Below are 18,531 nucleotides of genomic sequence, written 5' to 3'. Positions count from 1 at the left end.
GAACATCTGCCAAAGCACAGCACTGGTACAATAGTTTGGCTTTCTCTTCCAGACGAGTGAAGGTTATTTCAGCCAGTCACAAGACGAGGATTTCAATCAATCAGAAGAACCATCTGCTAAAGCTCCTCCTCCGCTGTTCTACAATAAGCCCCCAGGTAAGAGTCACTGCAATGGACGTCCGCCTCTTCTAATCATTCCTGGAAACATTTAGGACTTCCTATCTTGGGTCACTGCATGGCAGAGTTGCTTTTTTGGACAACAGATGGAAGCTGTGGTTCAAGGCTAGGGATTTTCCTAAAGTCTGGGTTGTTGTGGGGATTTCGGGCTGTATGGCCATGTTCCAGAAGCATTCTCTCCTGATGTTTGCCCTGCATCTATGGCAGGCATCCTCAAAGGTTGTGAGGCCTCACAACCTCTGAGGATGCCTGCCATAGATGCAGGTGAAATGTCAGGAGAGAATGCTTGTAGAACATGGCCATACAGCCCAAAAAAACCCATAATAATCTAGTGATTCTAGCTATGAAAGCCTTCGACAATACATTTTCCAAAGTTTGCTTTAGAAGGCTGGTCCACTCAAACAAATAGATAATCTCTCATTGCTAATTCATTTGGTTTTACCTTCAGAGATCGATATTACCTGTTGGGATGCTGACCCAGTGCCAGACGATGAGGAGAGCTTTGGGGGCAGCGTTTAAGGCCAGCTCCTGCGTCCAACTCCTGTATCCTGCACCCAGCAAGCCCAGCGTCTGCAAGCCTGGAGCAACTGCAGTGAAGGCCTGGTGCCTGCTTGCTCCGTATTGTAGCCCTGCGGTCCAAGGCCTCAGATTGTACCCCAGCCAGATAGGATATACTCCATGGTACCCTGGGGTAACTTTTTTCCAGCGTGCGCTCTTCTCTTTCTCTTTCTCTTTCTCTCTTTTTTCTAATGTTGTCAAATAGGAAATGTGTAAATCTGCCTGGTCCCCTCTTTGTTGGTAGCTCCCCTGCAGCCCCCCCTCTTCCTCTGACTTCTGCCCATCGGGTTTTTTTGGATCCCACCCCACCTCCCCCAAAATGCCATTTATGCCAACTGAGTTGACCTCCTACGTGTGCTGCTCTTGTGGGTGGGTGAAGGAGGGGCCTTTCCTCCTCTCAGACTCCACCCAGAGTTTTGAGGATTTTGCACGAATTTTAAATAAAATATGGCAATAAAATGGCCCTGTGTGGGCAAGGCTCTGGCTCCCATCACCTCACCCTCCTTTGGTCCCCAACAGGGAAGTGACAAGAGCCCCGTTCAGCTTTGGGGCTCCAGCAGGAGTTAGCAGCAGCAAGGAATGTTTTTTCCAACCACGGTTCAACGCCATGGCCCTGTGTCTGAGAGCCGGCCCAAACCTGACCCTTCTCTTCAGGTCTTTCTTTGCCCTGAGAGCCTGGGACAAGGGGAGACTCTGGCTGGGCTCCCCATTTCTCCTTCTTTTCTTCTCCCGACCCTTTCCCTCTCCCATTCCATGCTTGGTTTCCTTTCTCTCACGTACAGTAATTGTTTTTTTTTTTTGAAAGCACAAATTCTGTAACAGCAATGTGCTTATGTATGTTAATAAATAAATTGATTCCAAGCAGGGCAGCTGGCTTTGCAGCACAGGGTGTCTTTTTTGCATTTAAAGGGGAAATTTGGGGAAGGAACATGGAAGGTTGTGGGTGTTTGGGGAAGATTCCACCAAAGACCACCGAGGACTCATCCTACCTATCACTTGTTTTGATTCCAAAATGTGTGGGTAGGCTCGCATTGTTTTGTAGCCATAAAAGGTTAAAAGGTACTTTCAGATTTCAGATTAGGAAAATGTCAACATGCATGTGCAAAGTAAATAAGGAAGGAGAGGAGAAATAATTGTGGGTGACAGTATGCCTGTCAGAGCTGTTCAGCAGTGGAATTCTCTGCCCCGGAGTGTGGTGGAGGCTCCTTTTTTGGGGGCTTTTAAACAGAGGCTGGATGGCTATCTGTCAGGGGTGCTTTGAATGTGATTTTCCTGCTTCTTGGCAGGGGGTTGGGCTGGATGGCCCACAAGGTTTCTTCTAACTCTATGAGTCTATGACTCCATGCAGTCAGTAGTAGGTGCCAGATGAAGTCATAGCTTGAAGCAGAGAATACACCAGTAGGTGGCGCTGGTAACAAAGGAATGCATTTGTGGACCTTTCAGACTGCCAATAGAGCCAAAATACCTGAAGGGAACAGATCCTGCCTGATCTTGGAAATTAAGCAGGGTCAGCCCCTGCTTAATTTCCCCCATTGGCAGGTTTGAATCCGGGGAGAGTGCAGATGAGCTCCCTCTGTCAGCTCCAGCTCCCCATGTGGGGACATAAGAGAAGCCCCCTATAAGGATGGTAAAACATCAAAACATCAGGGCATCCCCTGGGCAACATCCTTTGCAGATGGCCAATTTTCTCACAACAGAAGCGACTTGCAGTTTCTCAAGTCGCTCCTGACACAGAAACAAATCAACAAAATCAGGATCAGCCCTGCTTAGCACTTGGATGGGAGAGCACCAATAAATATTAGCTGCTGTGGGCTATATTTTAGAGGAAGGAAATGGCAAACTACCTCTCAGTATACGTTCCTTGCCTACAAAAAATCCCTGGGATTCATGATGTCAATTCGGAGGAACATAGACACAGCCTACACATCACCTATGGGAAGTTCAAACCAATAATCAGTGGGATAGGATTAAATAAATTGAGAATGAGGGTTGCTTTACTTTCTACCACCATGCACATGGCACTGTAAGAACACGATATCCCAACATGTCTCAGACACATGGACTCAACCACCCAGCACCAGGTTTGTAATAAATCAGGTTCCACAAACTTTATTATTGTCAAAATGTAACAAACAAAAAATAGGAAACAAAGTTTAGGCCAAGCCAGAGGCCCCCCCTTGCAGTCAGCACCAACAGAGCCTGTAGTGGGCCCAGAAAAAGGGAAGAGGGTGAGATGGGGAGACCAGCCCCACTCTTGCCCTGGCTGAGAGGTCAAAATAGCATCAACGGGGATTCTTTGCCTTGTAAAGGCCTGTGGCCCAGACATGGCTGGAAGGCTTGGACTAAGGGGCCTTGGTGGCGCCCACGGGCCAAGGGAACAAGCTGCCCAGACCCCAATGTTCGGGCAGCAACCCACAGTCCCCACCCCCACCCACCCCAGTTTGTGGCATGGCATGCTAAACTGCCGTAGTCCTGCCAAACAAAGGCATTGAGACAGGCAGATGCCAGGGCCCAGGCTCATAGCTGTCTCTGGTGCTGAGTTCAGAGTCTGTCCAGCTCGGGAAGATGCGCTGCGAATGGTCTGATTCCAAGTAGAGGTTGGTGCAAGTAGGGCCCCGGCTGGTTGAGCTTGGCAGCTGGAGGGCTGAGCCGTATCCCCGGTCCAGGAAAAGGGGCTTATAGCTGGGTGGCTGCTCCTGCTTCTCTGGCTGATCATGGCTCAGGAAGGGGGCGTTAATCTTGCGGTACAAGCCCCGTGTGTCTGTCAGGACTTCGCTGTATGGTGGCGGGGGCTCAGCCATCAGGACAGCTTCCTCATAACAGGGGGGCTTGGATGGATCCGGATCGACAAGTGAAGATATCACACCTGTTGAATACAAAGAGCTGTGACACATGGGGTATTGACCCAATGTACTCATCCCGAGGATGCCAGGCGATATTCTTTGCTCCCTGCTCCCAATGAAATAGAAGTCATCCCAGGTGAAGTTTGGAAATACAGTACTGTTATCCCTGATTTCTAGTATCCTATTAGATTACATTTTATCCTGACTTTCTGTCTCACAATTAGCTCTCAAAGTATAGAAAGGTGCTGACATCCAATGAATGTTAATTTGAAATACAATTAAAATGTATCAAAAAGGGAAGTTGTTACTCAACCAGTTAGGGGTCTCTCTGTAAAATGAAGGGCAGTAGACATTTTTTTTCATGTCAGGAGTGACTTGAAAAACTGCAAGTTGCTTCTGGTGCGAGAGAATTGGCTGTCCGCAAGGACATTGCCTAGGGGACGCCCAGATGTTTTAATGTTTTAACATCCTTATGGGAGGCTTTGCTCATATCCTCACAATGAGGAGCTGGAGCTGATAGAGGGAGCTCACCTGCGCTCTCTTCAGATTCGAACCTGTGACCTGTTGGTCTTGAGTACTGCTGCCGCAAGGATTTAACCCATTGCGCCACCGGGGGCTCCATAAGTGGCCATTGAGAAAGCCAAAAAATTGGCAACAATTATGAAAACATGTATAGCAAGTAAGAAAACAAGCTAGGTAGGGCAGGTGTGACTATTGTTAGATTTCTGGAACAGGGCCTCCTACTCAGTCATCTTATCTTATTATCTTATTTAAATGCCTATCATTTAAATAAGATAATCAGCATAAGAAACCAAAATACATGGCTTTCCAGAGATTGTTGGGCTCCAATTCCCAGAATCATCCACTAGCGAAAACAATTGTGAGGCATGATGGGATATGCAATACCAAAAACTTTTCAAGGGCAAGATGCTGAGCCCTGTTTTGTACACTGCAGGGATCACTCATTTCTGCATGCTTTCAAGAAGCTGAGACTATAAAATAGAGTAATGAATAATCATTTCAATTCTTACAGCTTTCAGACTCTGAAATGTCAGGTCAGCCACATACCTGGCCATTGATCTGTTCCCCTGCCCCGAGCCACCATCCCTTTAGTCCTGCACCACAGTGGTGTCCTCTACAGCCCACCCAACCCCTTTGCCCCTTACCATGCCTGCAGCTCCATGGGCGTGGGGGTGGGATGTGAGGGCGATGAGGCTCAATGCGGAGTCGGTGGGGCACGGGGATGCCTGGTGGGTTTCTGATGTAGCCACCGCCATAGCCAGGGCCCCCATAGGCAGGGCCCCCATACCCCTCGTAGTGCAGGGGCTCCATCTCCAGAGTGCGCAGGTGCTGCTCCCGCAGCCGCTCCTCCTGCCGTCGTTTCATGCGCCGCCGCAAGTAGCTGCAGAAGCAACACAGCAGCACAATGAGCCCCCAGATAAGCCAGAAGCCGGCAAAGCAGGTGAGGAAGGTGTAGGTGCCGTGGGACATCACCATCTTGGCTCCTGAAGGGGGCAGGGGGTTTGAACCCGAAAGGTCTTCTTCAGTGCAGTTGGGCAGGGAGTTGGACTGGAAGGAAGACTTGCTCTCTTTCTCTGTAGTTGCTTCCGCAAATGTACAAACGGGCTTACTTCTGCAGACGACTTTCTCTCTGCATCCCTTGCTGCCCAGCCATGTTGATGGGACTGTAAGCCTCCCCCTGCTCCCCTTGAACTTGCTCTCTTGCCTTTTCCAAAATATGGCCGAAGTCCTGGCTTAAGGCCACATTACCATCCAGGGGCCACCACTTGCATGACCTCGGTCAAGGGCAGTGCAATTTCGGGTCCCGGTTTGGTGTGCGTGCAGCAGCTTAGCCCCTTCCAGTCACGCCGCCTCCAGCATGTGCTCTGCAGCCGTTGCCATGGGAACGGTCGGCTGGATGCTGGGACCGACTTGGGCTTTTCACAGGGAGGGGGGAGTTCTTGCCCCTAAAGGAACCCAATGGAGGAAAGCAGAGGGTTGGGGCAGTTCGCGGGCACGGCCTGGACTCTCTTCTTCGAGCTCCTGTGTTCTCGGATACTTGGTTTGGCAAGACCAGTAACACCAGCACCCGGCCCAACTTCTTCCCATTGCGGGATCAGGGCTTTGCAGGGCCAATGGCAAGACTGGCAGGAACTCCTTCTCTGCAAACAGACAAACAAGGCCGTTGAGCCAAGAGAGGCAGACAGGTATTATTTCACAGAACATGCCCTGTGTTCACTTAATCCCTCCCCCGTTAACATGAGCAAAGCAGCAACGGAGGGAACTTCGTGGAGGAGAGCACAGTCATCCCAGCATGCATGATGCCAGCATCCCTCTCCTCCAACACAAAGGAGGCTGTACTTTCAAGCTGATACCAAGAGGATGAGAAAGCAGCCTCCTTTCCCCACCCATACACATATGAATACCAGCCAAGTAGCCTCCTTGCTTCACCAGTCTATGCCAGTAACTGAGCAAAGTGACTACAGCTACAAAGACAAAACACTGACCAAACATAGGCATTTCTACTGGCACAAAGAGAAGGCCAAACTACTGTTAGCGAACCAGTTGTTGTTGTATGCCTTCAAATAATTTCCATCTTATGGTGAAAATATTGTAGGGTTTTCTGGAGCTGAGGCTTGCCCAGGGTCATCTAGTAGGTTTTCATGGCTGTGGATTTGAACCCTGGTCTCCAGAGTCATAATTCAACACTCAAACCACTACATAACCACAATTCACCCATTTGGTTGTTTTGGAGGTTGAATTTCAGTTCTGACCATGCAGCAATCAAAATACGCCTAACTCACCTTTAAGGGGTACAGTTGCCCTGACGTGGCCATTTCTGTGTTGTCAGAGTGTGAGGGGATGAATGGGGAAGTGTCCTGCCATTTTCCCGTAGCTGGATGAACTGCAAGGCTGTAATTTGTATGGCTATCGTGTGTGTCTGCAGATGCCTGGCATAGATGTCCTCACTTTCTAGCAACACTACCTTGCTGGTGGGGACTGTTCCTCCCAAAGGATGGTGGGGGAGGGGGGGCAGAAATAGCTCTGGAGATGTAGCTAAATGATATATATACACCTTTCAATGCTGGATCTAGGCCATTGATTTTCTAAGCCAACAATGAGTCCCATTTCTGCCAAGATGATGAATGCCTGAAAAAGAAAGAGTGCAAGATAGACTATATACACCTGCGCCAGAGCACATGACATGCCACAGCTCTGGCAGGGAAGAGGAGTTTCAGAAAAGGACAAAGCACAAAACATTTAATTCTGCAGCCAGAGAAGCTGACAGAACAGCAAAGCTCAAGTACAAAAGTGCTGCCTGAAATTTCCTCCTAATGGGATTGGCAGGCCAAGTGCACTTGCTTTTCTCTCCAGCAGCAACCGCTACATGTACGATGCACACCTTCCCCACACCAGAGCTGGCTAGCCACATGGCACAAGGTCTATTTGGTTTCTTTTCCCATTCTCTATCAAGTCATAGAATAATGGCCACCAACTTTCCATACAGTGTAGTCGTATATGCAATTTAATGCCTTAAGCTAAATTTGTCACTTCCACCATGAAAAGCCACAATAGCTACTCTGCACCCTCTTCCTTGTTATATTAGCAGCTACTCTACTCCAAACTCAAGAATGGGAAATGGAATGTTGGTGGACAGGAAAAGAAATTTAAAGATGGGCTTAAAGCCAACCTTAAAAACTGTGGCATAGACAGTGAGAACTGGGAAGCCCTGGCCTTTGAGCGCTCTAACTGGAAGTTAGCTGTGACCAGCAGTGCTGCAGAATTCAAAGAGGACGAATGGAGGGCAAAAGAGAGAAATGTCCAAGAGGAAGGTGCGTCAAGCCAACCCTGACCAGGATCACCTTCCACCTGGAAACCCATGACCTCACTGTGGGAGAAGATACAGATCAAGAATAAGGCTCCACAGCCATCTACAGACCACTACCAAGACACCACATCTCGAAGACAATCATCCTCGAGCTACAAAGGATCACCTAAGAAGAAGGAAGTCTGCTCCTCAGGCCATGTTTTCAGGATAACAGAGACACTCCAAATAAAAAAGTTCTCCATACAATACAGAGGGCAGCCACTCCTTGTCTGTAAAGTCAAACATAGGAAGTAGTACTCCTGCTGGAGTAAAGTTACCTTTTGGACTAATCTCCCAACGTGCAACCAAAGATATAACTGGAGATTCCCTAAGATGTAATCCAAAAAGTATCCTTTTCAAACTGTGAGCTTCCTCAAATTTTACAATCCCAATACCATAGCCTCAACTTGTCCTCAAGGTTGTCCTCTCAGTCTTAGTTTTATGACAAATGTGCAATCAGCAGTCTTCAAACAGAGCACCTATAGGTCTCAAATGAGGGCATGCATGTGTTTTGTATGAAAAAGTCATATCTATGCATGCTCTTAACATAATGGTCACTGATAACATAACTTATATTAGCAAAGAATTGTCAGCAGCTGTGATTAAATTCTTTTGAGAAGCTATATGCTGAGCAAACAATCTCTTTCTGATCAAAGTTCCCATGATGTTGATGAAAACTTGTTGGAAGCCATCATGAGCCAGAGGTAAAAAGTAGGCATGGTTAAGAGATATAAGCGACATTCATTACATTACAGCTATACAGCCAGAACCAAAGTGAAAGAACTACAAATATAACCCAATGTGCATGGGGAATTTCTCTGTACTCAGTTTTTTGTGTGCACGTCAAGAGAGACTTGAGAAACCACAAGTTGCTTCTGGTGTGAGAGAATTGGCCGTCTGCAAAGACGTTGCCCAGGGGATGCCAGGATGTTTTGATTTTTTACCATCCTTGTGGGAGGCTTCTCTCATGTCCCCAAATGGGGAGCTGGAGCTGACAGAGGGAGCTCATCCGTGCTCTCCCTGGATTCGAACCTGCAACCTGTCCGTCTTCAGTCCTGCCAACACTAGAGTTTAACCCACTGCACCTTCTGTACTCAGATTTGGGGCTCCTTCTGTTCTCAGATTTGGTAACAACTACTACAGAACTAGGCTGACCATGTTTCCTGTTGTTCAGGGGTTTCCAAGTGAAGTTATGTGGATCCTGAAAGGATCATATTCAAAAGGTTTAGCTACTCCAGAATTTTGTTCCTACAGGAGCCAATGCAGAGTTTAGGTAAGTTACTTTTTTAAACTACAGCTGGCCATGCTGGTTGTGGATTTTTAAGGACTATACATTATGAGTCTTTATCTGAAGGATAATACCTGCTGTTTCATTTATGCATTTCCTACAAAATATGGCCTCTCTAGGCATTTTCTACTACAACAGTATGATAATCTTCAACTGGTAGTCCTTCGTTTCAATAGGATTTGCTATTAACAACATAACGTTTAGGAATATATGCCCTGTAGATACAGAGGTTGTACTATATTAGCAGAATTTAGCATTTTCAAATCCTGATGATCAGAAGCCTAAGAATCAGGGCATACTTGCAACAGAAGAGAAGTACTTTGGCCACATAATGAGAAGATAGGAAAGCTTAGAGAAGACAATATTGCTGGGGAAAATGGAAGGAAAAAGGAAGAGGGGCCGACCAAAGGCAAGATGGATGGATGGCATCCTTGAAGTGACTGGCTTGACTCTGAAGGAGTTGGGGGTGCTGATGGCTGACAGGGAGCTCTAGCGTGGGCTGGTCCATGAGGTCACAAAGAGTTGGAAGCAACTGAACGAATAAACAACAACAAAGCACCTTCTGATCTTCCTTCAGACATAGACAGCAGTATTACTCACAACCTCAAAACTTCAATGAATTACAAGAGAGCAAGCCACATCTAATATGAAATGTTTCTCCATCCCCACCACCATTCTCTACCATGTTTAATTACTATGAGGCTAAGCAAATTATTTGTTATCAGAGTTCAAGCTAGACACTCAAAACTAGCTTCATTTTTTGTGGCTAGACTTAATTTATATCTGAGATCTAATGAAGAATGTACAGTTCACAAGAGCAAGAAATCTCTGTAACGGTTAAGGTAGAAAGAATCTGTGCTCAGCGGTCTTGCATATGTTCTCTTGAAAATGCAAGGAGTGCCTTGAAGAATTCCAGAAACCAACAACCACTGGGAAAGACCATTGAAAAGCACCAGCAAGAATTGCTCTGATGACCAAACAATAGGTGTCAAAAATCTTTTCCAGTGAAGGAGTTTCCCGTTCTTGCATGCTGGAGGAGGGAAAGGGCACCTCTTTCAGCCCAAGGGCTGAATTCCATTTCTGTAAAGTTCTCCAGTGGCAAGCAGAGCCAAAGGGTGGGGCCAAAAATACCAACATACTTTCGCTTAAAGCTCTTACTGCCAGAAACTAAATCTTAGAGGAGGCATTTCAACTTTTTAGGAAGGGAAAATCATGTACAAATGTTGGGAGACAGCCTAATGAGGATATCATTGAGAGGAGGTGTCAGAGAAACCCAGGTTTGCTTCTTCCCCATGCACTTTGGTCTCTACCCTTGTAAGCCTTTACCAATTAGCAGCTTTGGCCATCTTTGTGATTCTCCTCTGAATCTTAGAACACGAAGGCCAAAAGGAATCCATGTGAGGTTCAGTTGGGGCTAAAGTAAAGCACTCCCTTCTGGATAGAATCCTACTACTCTCAATCACAGAGAAACACAGAGTTAGAAAGGACCTCAAGAACCATCTAGTCCAATCTAGCCCAGTTAATGCAATAGATCCCTGAATCTACTAGTGAATGGTGGTTCAATAGGGAGATAAATCAGTTGACTCAAGGTTGGTCCGGAGAGTGGGGTGGGCTGGTTGGCCACTGTGGCACACAGGAGGCTGGGCTGGGTGGCCTTTGGATCCATTGCAGCAGGGCTCCCTGTCTCCTCTTGGGGATACCACTAGTCCCTTGTGTTTAGAAGCCCGAGTTCTAAACACAAGCTTTAGGTGCAAGCTTTATTGTTCTGTAGCTGCCAAGGCTACAGGCCAAGTGATGTAGCGTTTTTAGACAGTTAAAATAAAACCTGGAGTAGATTACCCCCATGAACTTAAAGGTAAAGGCAAAGGTTTTCCCCTGACATTAAGTCCAGTCTTGTCAAGCTCTGGGGAATGGTGCTCATCTCCATTTCTAAGCCGAAGAGCCGGTGTTGTACGTAGACATCTCCAAGGTCATGAGGCCAGCATGACTGCATGGAACGTCCTTACCTTCCTGCCAGAGAGGTACCTATTAATCTACTCACATTTGCATGTTTTCAAACTGTTAGATTGGCAGGAGCTGGGCCTAACAGCGGGAGCTCATGCTGCTCCCCAAATTCAGACCTGTAACCTTTCAGTCTGCAAGTTCCGCATCTCAGCGCCTTAACCCACTGTGCCACCGGGGGTTCCTTATCTGTACTTAGTCCAGGGCATTTTAAGAAACCTGGCCTGGGTCTGCTGCAAACATTTAACTGGGATGCAAACCAATGCCAAGGTGTTGGAAAACACTTTTCTGGTGATGCATAGCCAGCCCTCTATGTCCCATGAGACAGCCTGGTGAAAGATCCCAGTCATCAGGGATGAAGTGGAGCCAATGTTCACTGATTCAAAGCCCTGAGGAGTTTGGATTTGCAGAAGTAATAACATCACCTACTCTCCCCCAATGCACACCTCCTTCTGAATTTAGCAGATACCCCAGAGTACTTGGAGCAAAAGTGTATTCTTCCCAGTGGCAATGAATTGGTTATGTGTCGTCCTAAATAGTATTTAGAAGTGTTATATATGTGTATATGTATATACATATACAGACACATATAAACCTTCTTCCTTGTGGAGATGAAAATTGCTGGAAATTGTTTGAGACCAACAAAACTGCTTGCACTTTTGGACCTTCGATCATTACGTTGCTATAGAGACTCTTGTGGTGAGGGCCTACACTTCAGTATTTAACACGACATCACTGCCTGACACTGTTGTTGAAGTGAAATTCAATTGCCTGCCCAATCAGCTTCTGCACACAGGAATGGAACTGCAGGCAGAAGGGTTTCTTTTTTTTTTCTGGAAAGAAAAATCTCTTGGGTCAAGCTCACACGTGTCCCATTAAGGAAATATTGGTGAGCTGAACGGAACACAGGAAGAACAACGTTGCTGTTGCCATTGTGACAGGAACAAGGGAGACCAAACACATGTCTAAGACAAAACAAATTGTGTTCCTTTGCTCCTTCCAAAAATAGGTTGATCAAAGAATAAAAATAGCAGTATTGTCTTTCAAAGAACTCCCACAGAGCCAAGGCATTAAACACAACACTACCTTTACCTAAAGGGGTGCAAATCTGCTATGATCTCAATGTACAAACATGAAAAGTGGTAATGGGGTTCCTTCTACTTCTCTCCCTTTCAGTTTCTCCCCCCCCCCCCCCCCCCCCCAATCCTTGGTGCTACAAAGACAGAACAGTAAGCATACAAAGAACTCTTCAATAAAAACAGGTGGGTAATTGTCAGGATATCACATTTAGTAGCTGGGAGAACAGTGTTCAACTCTGCATTCAACCATGAAGTTCAAGGGTTGATCATGGACAATTCATTATTTTCAGGTTAACCTACTATGTAACACTGTTGTGAGGTTAATGGGGCAAATAAAAAGCATGCATATTCCTTCCAGCTCCTTGGAAGTAAGATGGGATATAACTGTAATAACTAAATGACAAAAGCCAGAAAGGAAGCTGAATCATAGAATCCTAGAGTTAGAAGAGACCTCGTGGGCCATCCAATCCAACCCCCTGCCAAGAAGCAGGGAAATTCAAAGCATCCCCAGCAGATGGCCATCCATCCTTTTTAAAACCATCCAATGAAGGAGCCTCCACCACACTCCGGGGCAGAGAGTTCCACTGCTGAACAGCTCTCACAGTTAGGAAGTTCTTCCTCATGTTCAGGTGGAATATCTTTTCCTGCAGTTTGAAGCCATGGTTCCACATCCTAGTCTCCGGGGCAGCAGAAAACAAGATTGTTCCCTCCTCCCTATGATATATTTATACATGGCCATCATGTCTCTTTTCAGCCTTCTCTTCTGCAAGCTAAACATGCCCAGCTCTTTAAACTGCTCCTCATAGGGCTTGTTCCCCAGACCCTTGATCATTTCAGTTGCCCTCCTCTAGACATATTCCAGCTTGTCAACATCTTCCTTCAATTGTGGTGCCCAGAATTGGACACAGTATTCTAGGTGTGGTCTGACCAAGGCTGAATAGAAGGGTAGCATGACTTCCCTGGATCTAGACACTATCCTCCTATTCATACAGGCCAAAATCCAATTGGCTATTTTAGCTGCTGCATCACATTGTTGGCTCATGTTTAACTTGTCCATGAGGACTGATCAAGAGGTTAGGTTTCTAGGATGAAGGATTACAATGCCCTGTATGGCTTGCCCCTTTACACAGATTGTAATAAACAAAATTGTGCCATATGACCCCTCTTACCCCTCCCCCCCCAGTAGAAACAGTAAGAAAATAAATCCCTGCTAATTTGCTGTTCTTTAAAAGTACCTAAGCCATTGAGACTTGGATGTCTTATCCCATCCAAGAAAAGAAGTCATCCATGCTTTTATTTTGATTTGTATACAGCAGGCCCTCCAGAAGTTTTGGACTTTAGTTCCCAGAACCCCCCCCCCCCCTTTGTTTTTGGCCATGCTGGCAAAGGGTTCTGGGAATTGATGTCTCAGAAGCAACAGTCTGGAACCAGTGCCATTGTTTACATACAAACCACAACTAATGCCTGTAGTTATCACAGAATCAGAGTTACCTTCATGCAAAAATGAGGATGTAAAAAAAAACTTAGTACAAAGAAAGCATCAGCCTGATCAGAAAGAGAGTCAGACTCCAGTCACCTTCTAAATGGAGAGCCCTCCAGGACAAAGACAAGGTCACCACACTGGACCTTTCTGCCTGGAACAACTTTGACTCTTTGAGATTGCTGGCTGCTGAACAGAAACAGGTCACAAGGCATTTTGGCCTTCCCGAATACACTGCTGTGTGCTGGGACAGAACATCTCTAACAAGCAGAGGCCAGAGCTAGATTAAATCCATATCCCACCCCCTCTCCACACAGCAAAAAAATGTCTCTGAATAGCAGCCAGGAATAGCCAACAGACAGAGAGGGCCAAAGGCTTTCAAGCTCTGGTGTGAGGGCTTACTCTTGGGATATCTGGTTGGCTACTGTGGCACACAGGAGGCTGGGCTGGGTGGCCTTTTGATCCATTGCAGCAGGGCTCCCTGTCTCCTCTTGGAGATCCTGCTAGCCTGAAGCCAAGCCCCACTGTAACAGGGCATCACAAGAAGCACTAAGGCAGTGGTTCTCAACCTGTGGGTCCCCGGGTGTTTTGGCCTTCAACTCCCAAAATTTCCAGCCAGTTTCCCAGCTGTTAAGATTCCAAGGAGTTGAAGGTCAAAACATCTGGGGACCCACAGGTTGAGAACCACGGCACTAAAGCCTTTTTGAGGAAGTACCAGCCTTAATACTTTTCTACTCAAGCAAATCCGGGGAGCGGTGTGAGCTCCCGCTGTTTGCTCTAGCTTCTGCCAACCTAGCAGTTCAAAAACATGCAAATGTGAGTAGATAAATAGGTACCACTCTGGTGGGAAGGTAGAGGTGCCCCATGCAGTCATGCTGGCCACACGACTTGGAGGTGTCTACAGACAACGCTGGCTCTTCAGCTTAGAAATGGAGATGAGCACTGACCCCCAGAGTTGGACACGACTGGATTTAATGCCAGGGGAAATCCCTGGCATTAAATTCACCACCTGCAAAATTTGTGCAGGTGGTGAATTTATTCTTTCCAACAGAAAAGACCAGAATGGCTCTTTTAATCCTAACTTGTTTTCATATAGAATGTCTTTGAATATGCTTTCAGACACTGATAATTAAGACGAGGATGAAAATAGCATACACTGTTAATAATGTAGGGGTGTGTGTGTGTGTGTGTATGAAATAGAGCCAGAGAGTGAGGGGAAATGAGGGGTTTTTTCCCTTTGCATCCATGGCCAATTGCACTGCTGTAGAAGCAATCTGTGTGTGAGAAAGGAAAGGAGGGAGGGAAAGAGAAAGATTTCCAGTGAGAAGCGATTGCCTCCTCTCCCCCGAAAATAAAAGGGAACAGCAATGCTGGGCAATGCAGATTCCAGCACCAAATCACGACAATAAATGTCAGAGTAAAGACTTAGCAGCCTTTTGGCAAAGATTCCTCCCCAGCTTGAATCTGGTCTAGTGGAAGGCTTGCCTCTATGGGAAGCAGGACAGATTGACTGGCATGTTGCGTTGGCTGAGGCTTTTGGAGAAATTGAGTGTGGGGAGGGGGGGGAATCGTATTGCCTCAAAGGAGGACTCCAACAAGCCCTTGAGTGCCTTGAAAGCACCTTTGCCTCCTCCCCTGATGAAGGCCTTTAACAGACCTCAATGCAGAGTGGCAGTGACCTCCCACCCACCTCTTTTCAAACCGTGCATTCAGGAGTGGCGACTTCCAGTGGAGACCTCTGCTGGGCCTTCCTACCAGACCAGACCTACACAGCCTCACCTCGCAAAGGCTCATGGTTGGGGTCATGGGGTCACCACCAGTCATGGGCTGCCCTGAAGCCAGCTTGATGTGAACACATCAGACTGAATGGGAAACTGACAAGACCAAAGACAGCAAGCACACCATCTGAGATTCAAGGCAAGCACACAACACCAAATATGAGGGTTCCCAAGAGACACACTCAATGTTTCTGATGTTTCTGTGTGAATTTGAATTCCCATCCTATGGGGACCCTCTCACAGAGGGGCCTTTTTGGCAAGGTTTGTCCTCGCCTTCCTCTGAGGCTGAGAGTGTGTGACTTGCCCAAGGTCACCTAGTGGGCTTCATGGCCAAGCAGGGATTGGTCTCTAGGGTCGTACTCCCCTATTCAGACCACGGCACCATTCTATGGCTCAGTTCTATACTCAAGGCTTGATTCAAGCCAAAGATCAGCATGGTCCTTGGGATGTCAAACAAGCCTTTGAGCATATGCAGAGTGTCACTGCCTGACCCCCAATAAAGAATGGTGTGTGTCTGGATTTGGGTGGGGGAGAGCTGCCTGCAAAGGTGAAAGTTGTACTCCACAGAGGCATTTCACTTTGGCTTGACTTTCTGATATGGTTCAATGATTTGGGGCTAGGTCAACCCTATCCTCAAATCCTAGGGGCTATTCCAAAAATACAGGATTGTAGAGATGAAAGAGACAGCATGGGCGACTAATCCAATCCCTTGTCATGCAGGAAAAGCATAATAAAAGCACCCCGACAGAGGGCCATCTAGCCTCTGCTCCACAGGAGCCACCACCACACTCCAGGGCAGAGAGAGAGTTCCATTGCTGAACCGCTCTTACAGTCAGGAAAGTTCAGATGGACTCTCTTTCCCTGTAATATGGACCCATTGCTCCCAGTCCTAATTTCCAGGGCAACAGAAAACGTGTTTCTTCCTTATGACATCCTTTCACATATTATACATGGCTCTCTTGTCTCCACTGCGCCTTCTCTTCTGCAGGCGAAACAGACCCAGCTCTTTAAGCCGCTCCTCATAGGTCATGGCCGTCAGACCTTCCACTGGCCCTGTAGCTCAGAGGCAGAGACGCCCCCCCCCCCCCTTTCGGCTCTGCCCGTGACCTGCTGGCACCAGACCCTTGGGGCGCTTCCGTGCAGGGCTCGCGGTCACCCCGGCAAGTCGATCCCCGGGTGGATCCTCCTCGCCGCCGCCGCCGCCTCCCCTCCTTTGCCGCATCCCCGGGCGCCCAGCGGGAAGGATATGCCTCGCGGGCTGCGTGCCAAGCGGGCTCCTCCCGGAAGGCAGCGGCTCCTACCCGCCGACGATGCCCCGCTGCGCTGGACCACAAAGGGGGCGTCGGCGCGGGGCACGCGCGCGGACGGGAGGGCAGGCCTCCACACAGGACGGGAGGGCGGGTGGGCGAGCGGGCGCGTCCTCGCAGAGCGGCGGGGGCGCGCCTCTTTCTTCCCCAGCGGCCCCCCCCCCCAATTCTCTTTCTCTCCGTGCCATTCCGTTCCTCCCCCACCCATCCTGCCACTCGCCTCCACGCGAGCCGGCTGCCAGCCACGGGAAATGCCGCCACGTTCCCCGACTGCGCCGAGCCCCAGGTGCCCGAGCAACAGGAGGCAGCGAGAGAGGGGGGGGGGGGAGAGAAAGAAGGGGGGAGGGAAAGAGAGAGAGAGAGAAGGCACCCGTGCCAGCTGGTCTCGCCTGCCGCCTCGCCCGGGAGCCGGGGGAGGAAGGAAAGGGGGGAGGGAGGGAAAGAAAGAAGGAGAGCGAGCCCATGTTTGACACCTTCCGAGAGGCAGCTGGGGAAGGCACGTGGAGAGAGAGAAGGGGGAAGGTTGGATGGAAGAAGGGAAGCGAGGGCTAAGCGAGGAAGGGCACCCCTTGGGAGAGGACGGGCTCTCCCTCCCTCCCTCCCTCCCTCTTTCCTCACCGTCTCTTCCAGCGCCGGGCTCAAGGCTCCCCCGCAGGAGCCCCATCTCTGGCTGGCGGGAGAGCCATGCCTCGGGTCCACGCGGGTCCGGGCAGCGTGGGCTGCTTAGCTCAGCTTCCTCCCGCCGCCTCCATCGCCACGCCGCGCCGGGGCTGATGCCTCTGCTGCTGCCGCTGCCGCTGCCTTTGTCTCCGCGCGCGCCTTGCTCTCCCTTTCCCTTCCTGCCTTTCTTCCCTTTCTCTCTCTCTCTCTCCTTTTCTCTCTCTCTCTCTCTCTCTCTCTGGCCCCGCCCTCTGGCTCCTCCTTCGATTCCGACGGTGGCGGCAGGAGCAGCTCAGCCCCGGCGCTGGACGAGCTCTTCCTTCCTCCCGCTTGGACGAGAGGCGGGGGGGGGGGGGGGGCTTTCCTCCTTTCCCGCGGGGCTATTGGTGGCCGATGGAGGGGAGGGCAGCCTTCCTCTCCGCCCGCCCTTGGGCCAGCACTACAGCCGTGCGGAGGGTCCCCGGGGCGGCCCCTGGATGGAATTTCCTGCCGGGATGTGCCTGGCTCCCGCCTCGTCCTTCCCGAAGCGGGCGCGTCCCTCTCCCTGTCACGTCACGGAGCCCCCGCTCAGGACAACAAAGAAGGAAGGAAGGAAGGAAGGAAGGAAGGAAGGAAGGAAGGAAGGAAGGAAGGAAGGAAGGAAGGAAGGAAGGAAGGGCCCGCGCTCCAAATGGGAAGAGGCCGCCTCTGAGGCCCCTGCTGCGCGCTTCCCGAGCCCAGAATAGCGCCCCCCTCCCTGCCTCCCTCCCTCTGCTGCCCGAGGCGCACGCAGTCTTCCCAGCCCCCCTCCCCCCCCCCCCCCCGCCGCCTTCTTCCCCAGGAGAGGAGCGCATTGCAAAGAGACAGGCAGGGAGCCCCCGCCTGAAAGGGACGCACATCTACACTGACCCCTTCGTACCGTGTTTCACATATAGGTACTAACGGAGAGAGTGGTTTCGTGGTGCAGATGATGAACTAGGAAATCCTAGAACCCCATGGAGGCCTGGATGGTTATTACACAAGCCAAAGAGAATTGATTAAAGCAAGCATGGGCCAACTTGGGCCCTCTGGGTGTTTTGCACTTCAACTCCTACAAGTCCTAACAGCCTCAGGCCCCTTCCTTTTCCTCGGGACCCAGAGCATGGCTTAAGGTGCCCCCTGTGGGTTTAACAGTGGGTTAAACAGCTGAGCTGCTGAACTTGTTGACCAAAAGGGCAGGTTCTAATCCGCGGAGCCGCATGAGCTCCCATTGTTAGTCCCAGCTCCTGCCAACCTAGCAGTTCGAAAACATGCAAATGTGAGATCGCTAGGTAGAGTAGATCAATATTTATTTATTTAAAGCATTTATATTCCGCCCTTCTCACCCCGAAGGGGGCTCAGGGCGGAGCACAACATATAAATGGCAAACATTCAATGTCGAAACATACCAGACCATACGCATACAAAAACATTAAAATCACTTATCCTCTAGTTAAAACTGTCTCAACAACCAGATTGAATTTGGTTGGCATACT

At 49.1% G+C, this 18,531-nt stretch overlaps 2 protein-coding genes across 8 annotated transcripts in view; one reads left to right on the top strand and one right to left on the bottom strand.

Annotated features, from left to right (window-relative positions):
- The window catches only part of DBN1 (drebrin 1), a 55,798-nt gene extending 54,183 nt beyond the window's left edge, over positions 1–1,615 (top strand). For all 5 annotated transcript variants that reach the window (XM_060765652.2, XM_060765651.2, XM_060765650.2 and 2 more), the window contains 2 exons: positions 53–155; positions 625–1,615. In XM_060765652.2, coding sequence (XP_060621635.2) covers positions 53–155; positions 625–695 — 174 coding nt within the window. In that variant the 3' untranslated portion in view covers positions 696–1,615. The remainder of the gene's footprint in view (positions 1–52; positions 156–624) is intronic.
- A 1,201-nt stretch (positions 1,616–2,816) lies between these two features.
- Positions 2,817–17,742, bottom strand: PRR7 (proline rich 7, synaptic). 3 transcript variants are annotated; one of them, XM_060765655.2, is made up of 4 exons: positions 16,997–17,742; positions 6,654–6,727; positions 4,744–5,739; positions 2,817–3,600 (listed from the first exon to the last, which is right to left on the bottom strand). In XM_060765655.2, the coding sequence occupies exons 3-4, from the start codon at positions 5,072–5,074 to the stop codon at positions 3,191–3,193; spliced, it is 741 nt and encodes a 246-aa protein (XP_060621638.1). In that variant the 5' UTR covers positions 5,075–5,739; positions 6,654–6,727; positions 16,997–17,742; the 3' UTR covers positions 2,817–3,190. The 3 variants fall into 3 exon arrangements, with proteins under 3 accessions (XP_060621638.1, XP_060621637.1, XP_060621640.1); XM_060765654.2 differs by lacking the exon at positions 6,654–6,727; XM_060765657.2 differs by lacking the exons at positions 6,654–6,727; positions 16,997–17,742 and adding an exon at positions 6,382–6,644.
- Between the last annotated feature and the right edge of the window lie 789 nt (positions 17,743–18,531).

Source organism: Anolis sagrei, chromosome 2 (genome assembly GCF_037176765.1).
Source record: "Anolis sagrei isolate rAnoSag1 chromosome 2, rAnoSag1.mat, whole genome shotgun sequence".
NCBI classification, from domain to species: Eukaryota; Metazoa; Chordata; class Lepidosauria; order Squamata; family Dactyloidae; genus Anolis; species Anolis sagrei.
The sequence above is the reverse complement of the archived record's forward strand: the minus strand, read 5'-3'. Positions and strand labels throughout refer to the sequence as shown.